At 43.7% G+C, this 8713-nt stretch overlaps 1 protein-coding gene across 1 annotated transcript in view; it reads right to left on the bottom strand.

Moving 5' to 3' along the window:
* Window positions 1-372: 372 nt before the first annotated feature.
* RASA3 (RAS p21 protein activator 3) overlaps window positions 373-8713 on the bottom strand; it is a gene marked incomplete at its 5' end in the record, with an annotated part of 31576 nt that continues 23235 nt past the window's right edge. The window contains 5 exons of the mRNA XM_008942935.1: window positions 373-1103; window positions 1694-1877; window positions 3912-4015; window positions 4769-4980; window positions 8109-8191. Of these exons, the coding sequence (XP_008941183.1) occupies window positions 1028-1103; window positions 1694-1877; window positions 3912-4015; window positions 4769-4980; window positions 8109-8191 (659 nt within the window). The remainder of the gene's footprint in view (window positions 1104-1693; window positions 1878-3911; window positions 4016-4768; window positions 4981-8108; window positions 8192-8713) is intronic.

Genomic DNA, 8713 nt, shown 5'->3' with positions numbered 1-8713 from the left:
AAAAAAAAAAGTACTTAAAAACATTTTTGGAAAAGTAGAAATCCATCTTCCAGAACAGCCAGTGGTATGAGGACAGCCTGGACTTCAGTGCTTCCAGAGAAAACCCATCCTGATGGCTCCTGGGCCTGGCAGCCAGCCTGTCTCAGCTACCAGACTCGTATGCCGTTCTTCCTTCTCACTGTGGTGGTAAAAAGTCACCAAAACCAGCTCACTTTGCCTTTCAGTTGGCAGAATTTCAAAGTTTACCATTCCCTGGATGGCTCCAGAGACGTGCAGGTTGGACTTTAAGTTGGTTTCTTTCCTACTCTTCTTTATGAGAGTCCCTGTTGTCACGCCGCTGAGATTGCACCTTTCCAGCTGAAGTCTGTTGGGTGTGTCTGGAGAAATGACTTTGTATCTCAAAAATATCAAGAGTACCATTCAGATCTGAATTTCTCTTAAAAACTGTGCACATTTAGCAAAAATGATGCTGCTGTAAAAACAAAAGGCCTGCTCAGAATAGAAGATACAATGCAAGAGTTTAACACCAGAGGGTTTTTTGTTTCTCTGCTTCTTCTCTAAATGCAGGCAAAGTGTTATTAAGCTTTTCCTAAGAGAGCACACAGGGGTGTGGCATAATATACATTAACCAGGAACAAAAAACAGGAACAAACAACCATCCTAGAAAATGCTGCCTACCAGCAGGTTTCTGAAACATAAGGAATTGCATGGGAGTTGTCAAGATGAAGTCCACACACCTCGATCATTGAACTGATCACTAGATTCCAAGAAACCCAAGGAAATTTAAAAATACACGACAACAGCTGCCTAGAAGGCAGAGTTTTATCATCTGTCAATAACCAGATGAATAAAGTGCATAGCAACTACTGTAACAGTTTCTTGAAAAGAGAATACGTTTAGCAAGTCTCAGAGTTTGTAAGCTTGACACTTATCCATACGTTTTGCTACATGTGTGGCTTCCCTTTTGTTTTGCTCTTCAGCTTCACTCATCCACCCTTGAGCAGTGCCCCGTGGTTTCCTTTGCACTTCATATGGAATGTGCTGAGATCTCTGACTGCTGCCTGATGTACGTCTGGAAGCTCTTGTCACCAATGGGATGTTCTCTAAAAGAGAGGAAAAAGAAGAGGAAAAAGTACTATACCTAGAATTTTCTGTCAGGAGGTCAGAACAGAAAGTGAACAGACAAAACCTTTTCCCTAAATTTGATTGAATTTCAGAGTTGTAAGATAATCCTGCATCTTACTAGAACTGGAAGAAGTGACTGACTGGATTGATTCTTTTTTTGTCAGCCATGCTCAGAGTGCTTCTCTATTTCCACTTACACAAAACACAATCACGTGGCCATTTTCAGACACTCTTCCCATTTTTAAGCCAACATTCTAAAAGAAGCTGGTACATACATGTATCTATTGGAATTTACTGCTCATTCCATGAGCAGAGGTTCAAAATTAAAAACAAGGAAAAAAACAAACAAGCAAAAAACCCAAACACCCTACATGTCTTTTTAGGAATGAAACTGCATTAAAAAATAAGTCCTTTAAAATACTGTGGTACAAATCTTAAGTCACAATCTTACTTTGTATGTATTTGCAGGATCATTCTTAAACATGAATGTGGGGAAGGCCAGATCATAAGCCAGGGAAACACCATTTCCCAGGACTGCTCCCCTGTCTGGACAGTCCGTTATACTTACTGGCTTCCATATTTTGTCTTCTTAAATTTATCCCTCTTATATTGAGCATGCTCTTGCTCTAAAGTTCCAACACCTTCAATAATCAGCTTTAGTGTTTTATATGTCTCCTTAGGGTCATCAATGATGAATGTAGAATATTCTTCCTCTTCAGGTCCATCATAGACAGATTTGCTGCCACAGGCCTCTGAGGAAAAAAAAAATGAAACAGAATAGGTATCAGATAGGCAGGGGAAAAAAAAACAGAATAGGTATCAGATAGGCAGGAGAAAAAAAAATGATGAATGTAGAATATTCTTCCTCTTCAGGTCCATCATAGACAGATTTGCTGCCACAGGCCTCTGCGGAAAAAAAAATGAAACAGAATAGGTATCAGATAGGCAGGAGAAAAAAAAGCAAGACCCACAGCCTAAAAATACTCAGCCTGGGGTTCGTGCAGCTCCTTGGTTTGCTCCCACGTGACCAGCACAGAACAGGGGCTGACCTCACCAGGGAGCAGTTCCCTGTCCTTCCATGATGCTGGGAGCACAGGGGCTGGCCCGTGCCCCTTCCCTCCTCCTGGTCTCCTAAGGGCAGGGCAGCAAGCCTGGCAGCAGCTCCTTGGGCTGAGGCTGTCCCCTGCTCCACGGGCAATGCCAAAGCTCTCGGGTCAGTTGCCACAAGCAGTAGCCCAGGCACATGTTGGGAACTCTGCCAGGGTGCTGCAGGGCTGGCCTGCACAAAGTCAGGTGCTCACTGGTCAGGACAGCTTCTGCCCCTAGAGCAGCAGCTGAGGCACTGCACAGCACACTGGATTCCACTCGATTCCAGGCTGAAGCAGTCACAGATGATGTTTTACCACATTACCTCTGAAAGGTTCATACCAGTGTAAGCAGAATAGGACATGACTGCTGTCTGCTTAAGGACATGTCCTAGGAAGGGGCAAGTCATCCTACCTTCTGATCCTACCAAGCAGACTTCCAGGCTAAGAGAACAGGATGCTGATTACACATTTGCAACACACTCATCACATCATCTACTTCAGCAACAGAGAGGCTGTGGAGCCTCCTTCTCTGGAGATACTCAGAACCCACCTGGATGCAGGCCTGTGCAACCTGCTCTGGGTGAACCTGCTTTAGGCAGGGAGGCTGGACTACATCATCTCCAGAGGTCCCTTTCAACCCCTATCATTCTGTGATTCCATGACTCTAGCAGAGCACATTGGAAGGGCAGAGAGAGAGAGCATTTTATTTTGTCTCTGTTTTTCTCTAGCTTTGCTTGCTGTCTCAGTGTGAGCTTCCTTGCTGCACTGTCTGCAGCAGGCCTGTGCCCTTTCCCCTGACACTGAAACTGAAGGCAGGCTCTGGCAGTGAGGATTTGGGAAGGGGAAAGCTGGGCACTGGTTCAGCCAGCTCGGAAGTGCTGGGGATCTTCAGTCTGCAACTGCACAGGGGCCAAGAGTGGAGTCGAGCGCTTTCCAGTCGGCGTGTTTGACACCACTGGCTTAGCTGGTATTATAAAATAAAGTCCTATTTAAAGAGCAGTGCCACAGGGAAGGCTTCCCTGCCACTCCCTGTGCTAAACTGGGATTTCAAGTCTGGCACCATGTACACCGGATACTTTACTTGGCATGCCTACCAGGACCAACTTCCTCTGCTGTCTCTTCTTTCTTCACTCCTTCACGTCACATCTCTGCTCCCCTCAGCTCCTGAGGGATTCCTAGCCCAAATTTCCCTTTTGAACATTTCTAGTCACCCACAGGTCATCTTTTGCTGGTATTTCTGAAAGAGCCTTCCTAAGAAAACCATCTGTAACTGGCCTGTTCTTGGGATCTGAATCAAGGAATGTGCACATGACTTCTGGTAACACAAAACCATGTTCCACTGAAACCTCAACTTTGCTGGTGCTTCTTTGCAGGATCAGCAAACTTCTGGTTTACTGCACACTCTTGATTTGCCCATTGAGATCATCCAAGCAATGCTCTGTGCTTATGCTATTTTAGGATGCTGTGGTTAAGACCATATTTCAAGCAAACGTTCATTATGCAAAGAACTTTGTACAGAGAAGAGGCTGCACCAAAAATAACCCACACCACTGCCTCCAGAAGGAGAAACAAGTTGAATAATGGCCACGGTGTTCTAGGATGTGATTTGCAAGGCTGGGCTAGTTAGAACATCCCATATTTCACAGGTGTTACTGCCTTGCTGAGTGTACTGGAGGTGCAATGATCTTTCAGCCTCACCTTGCATTTTCTCCAGTTTTGGCATATACAGGTTGAAAAGGGAGTAGATACGCTCAGTTTCTCTGTCTCCATCTATATCCAGTTGGATATTTGCTGGAAGGCCTCTGGAAGGCATCAGGAAAAGAGGTAGAAGTTACATGCTGAGCATGTACATTATGGCACAAAAAGCACTTCACAAGGATGAAAGCAAAAGTGAGTATTCATAAAAGCCAACATATTGTATGTCATAGAGCTCAAAACTTCTTTTTTTTTTCCCCAAAAAAAGAAGGTAGACAAGTTCAAACTTGGTTATGCCTAGATTTATGCAGCATGCTTTCACTCTGACTTGCAAGAGAGGGCTGTGCCAGTATCCAGGCATTTGGGTGAATTAGTCTGCTGTAACCAGATGGAGGAGCCAAAGCACTGAACTCCCCACTGTCCAGATCTCATTCTGAGCCTAACCACCCCTACAGACTTGCTGCTTCTCTCATTTTAGAACAAAATTGTTTCCCATGAACCAGACAGCACCTCTGAATTTAACAGAGAAAAAGAGCAGTTTAGAATTAAATCTACAAACAAATGATTGTCCACTTCAGGAATTTACAAACAGGATGTTGAAGGGATTTCTGACAGTTTTACCAGTATCATACCCCACAGCCAACTCCTCTCAATGCCTTGAACTCTAAAGTTCCAACATTTTGACCAAGATAGACCCATGCTGACAGGATCAGAAATAGCAATAAAGGTGCCCTTTGAAAGCCCCTTGATGCCCATGTACTTGGCAGATCTTCTTGGTAGCTGCATGCCTGCAAGTCACGCTGCAGAGACACACAAACCCCTGGCAACACCCAGACCAAGGGCTTGTTCCAGATCCTCACCCTGTGCAGGGTGTGCAGCCAGGAGTGTTATCTGCAGTAGCTTTACAGCACAGCCAGTGGCCATTGAGATAGGCAGAGGGGTGGTAGACCGTGAGGCGCTTCTTGTTGCACTGGCTGACTTTGGTGAGGATATCAATCCAGTCCTTGGCCTCCACACAGTTATTTGCTTGGATATACAGGACTCTTCTTTCAGGCTGGATCACCTGGAACATCTGCAAAGAAAGAAAGAAGCCACAGAGTAAACCCCCAGAATGAGTCTGAGAACCTTAGGCTGGGCTCCAGCTGATGATTTATTCCAGGAAAACCACAGCATATTAAAAGAATGCACCAATAAACACTTTTCAAGCCCAAACCAGGCAGCAAATAGGGCCCTAAAACAACAAGACCTTTCACCTGGAACAAGGAGTGAGATACTGTTCCTGCAGGAGATGATTTACAAACAGCTAATATCAACTTGCTGGTTGACCCCCACTGAGATTTGCTGTCAGCCTCAGGGGTGCAATTTTAGTTGTGCTGCAGCTCCAAGTCTTGGAATCCTGACAGAGGGACCCAGCACAGGGCTGGGAAGAAATGCTCATCAGCAGGGGGCAGAAAAGCCAAAAATGAGAGTTTGGGTCCAGCCTGAGCAACAGCTTTGCTTGCATACTGCCCTACCTCTAGCCTTTTTCACACCTATTTGAGCAGGATTCTTCCTTTTTAATAATTTCCATGCTTCTGCACCCAGCTGAAGCTGCTACCAGCAAATCACAGAAATACAGTTTCTTTATAATCACCATCGGGTGGTTCAATTAACACCACATGAATTCTGCACTGTGGCTTGGGCACTGAAAACCTGCTTTAAAAAGGAAAATAAAGAGGCACAACCCACTTCATCCCTCCACCCCTACAAAAGAAACCCAAAACACCCCCCCAAAAAAAAACCAAAACCCCCACAAAAATTGAAATTAATTTTTGTCTGTTGCAAAGATTTGAAACATTGGCCTGAATTTTGCATCTGTTGGCCAGGAGAATGGTGCAGACTGGAACCAGGCATAATCTCTTCTTCCCTTCTGACACTTTTTAGGTGCCCAAAGTAGCTTGCAAATCTACTTGCTGATTTGGGAATGAACAGGGTTTTTTTTGATTACAATGTCCCTTCTAATAGGAAAGGGAAAGCTCCAACAGTCACTTGCCTGGATCTAATACCCTTATAGATGTCAGATAATAATTAGAAATAATTAGAAAGCCAAGAGCAGTGTAGGAGCTGCTAGTGTCATCAGTCTAGCACTGCCAAAATACACACCAAAGACAGAGTCCTTTTAATAAACTTTCCAGGACATAACTAGCAATTTGAGTCTGGGAAATAGGGAAGGAAGGAGGAAGACAAAGAGCCTGCAGCTCAACCCTCCATTAACACAGAACTACAGGGAAAAGAATTTTAATGTCCTGCTGGGGTAAATGGAGCCTTCTGCACTACAACAAAGAAACAGATTTAATGAGTATGGCTTTGTGTAAGGGGATACCAACCTAAGTGAACTAACATATGGCAACTGTTACTGAGAAGCCCACAACTAAGCCAAGAATTTCAAGTGGTTGCAAGACCTTTACACTACTACCAAAACCACCAGTTGCTTCCCAAAAAGATCCACACAGAAGAGCTGAATGGTACTTAAACCCACACCCACCCACCCCAAACTGTGCTTAAGGAAGATGAAGGGTACTGGCCTCACTGCCAGACAGGCAGATTTATCAGGAGTGAGGAAGACATGCTTGGTGCAATTCAGAGCACAGATATATACAGAATATTTATAGAAAATGTGGATCTTTAATCACACTTAACACCCATGGTGGAATATCCACTGCAAGTACATCTGCTGTGGTGTTGGGAGAATTCTGTTCTTGCTGTAGTATTTATGTATGGCAAGATAAATGGGAATATATTAGCATGGGAAGGTGATGATGGCATTTTCTACTGCTGATGGAATGACTCTGAACCTTACTTTCCAGTAGTTACCTTCATTTCCTAGGTAATACTGAATTTAAGTAACCCAAATAGCATACAGTTTCTGATGTTAACAATAAAGGGATATTTTTCCTGTAATAAATCTTCACAAGAGCAGCTATTTTGGATACATTCTAGCCCAGTAAACTCAGTGTAAGTTAAAAACTGCTGTCATTTAAGAGCTGGTCAGAATTACAGCTCAGCTCCTCCCTGCACAACAGTAAGTTTTCTCAATTGTGTGGCTACTTTTAGTTCAATCAAGTTATTTTGCAGAGTACAGCTGGCAACAGTTCATCACACGTTACAGCTGCCTTCTGACAGCTTGAAAATTATTTTGCAGCTTGGTTGCTTTTGCCTGTGTAATTAACATGAGTTATAAAGCCCAGAGCCAGCTACAGTATAATGAAGATGTGCTCTAGAAGCAAGTGAACTGAAACTTATTCCATCTTTTAAGAGACAGATGCTACCAAAATAACACCTGAGACAGGGGGAATACTGAGGAGTTAAGCACTGTATTTCACTTTATCACACTGTTTGAGGAAACTAATATCTAGGGCAGGTTTGAGAATTGCCCTGCACAGTGTCCCCAGAAAGGACAAGACAGGAAAGATTTTAGGGTAGGAGAGCTGCAAGTCACCACCATTTATGTGTACAAAGAAGTCTGTAGTAGATGCACATTTAAAACTGGAAAGTACTGAATGGGGTTTTTTATTTTAAAGTTTTTAAGGACTGTGCTCAGCTTTACAGGGAGAAGAGTGTGAAAAAGGCTCCAAACATCCCCTAAATTGATCATGTTTAAGAACAGTTCTTACACAATGGATGGGATGCACACAGAGGTTCCCAGCAGAGCTCCACACATGAGAAATACAGCTGTGTTTTCCTCCCTGACGTGGCACTCAGGAGGCTGGCATAGCACAGATGTTGTTTTGGCACATGACCCAACCCAAATATATACAGGCTTTCATTAAACAATGAAGAAAACCTGATAGCTAAGAAAGATGGATGTGGCTCTACACGATTGCAAGCAGCCAGTTCCTTCCCATCAGAGAGGTCTGACAGAAAGGGCAGGGACTCTATCACCTTACCTGTGTCTGACACTAGGGAGCCCAGGCAGCTGATGAGCAGTGCTCAGTCCTGAGTGTGCTGCAGATCACAACATCCAAGGGCTGCTGACTGGGCTGTTAAGAATCTGAATGGGCTGTACTTTTGGAAACTCCTGCTACTATATACAGAACAAGCAGCTGTGGTTGTACATCTTTCAATAGAAACCCAATCCAGGTTACAAAAGGGAAAAAAGCAATTGGGCTGCTGGGTCTAGACTAGCCTAACAAGTACATTTCATGAAGATGACCTACTTACATTTTTCATTTTAAAGGATTCCTCCTCCAGTCTTTCCACTGCCAGAATGTTTTCAATTGGAATGCTACACAGAGGGTGGTCACCTGCAAAACAGACACACAGGGACACTGAGCAACTTACAACTCAGCTTCACTCTCTGCCCTTAGAATAAGGGCTGATTCAGTTCCTTTGAAAATCATTTTGACTGCACCAGAAAAAGTAATAAATCTTCCACTCAGCAGGGATTTACTAGCATGGTCCTTAAGCATCATCTTTAGTTCATTTCTGTTTTCAGCTGCACTGGCTTATGCAGGCAAACCTTTTAGAAACAGACTACTGCAGCAGGACACAGTTTATTTCCTGAGGAGGTCACAATCAAAGACATCATCCCTGTGAGCTCAACCAAACTGGCTGACAGTGGTGATGTAAGATCTCAAAGCTGGATGTGAAATGATGACTAGAATGATTTGAACAGGTTTCCTTATCCTTCTTACTCCCTATTTATATGATGGAAGGAAGTGGCATTTGTGGTGTGCTACTGAACAGATAGGAACAATTTGTGAAATGCAAAATCCTTGATATTAGGCAACATTAAGTCAATGCATTTTTTCAAGTTCAAAGCTTGC

The sequence above is a fragment of the Merops nubicus genome, unplaced genomic scaffold (assembly GCF_000691845.1).
Source record: "Merops nubicus isolate BGI_N331 unplaced genomic scaffold, ASM69184v1 scaffold5646, whole genome shotgun sequence".
Taxonomy (NCBI): Eukaryota; Metazoa; Chordata; class Aves; order Coraciiformes; family Meropidae; genus Merops; species Merops nubicus.
The sequence above is the reverse complement of the archived record's forward strand: the minus strand, read 5'-3'. Positions and strand labels throughout refer to the sequence as shown.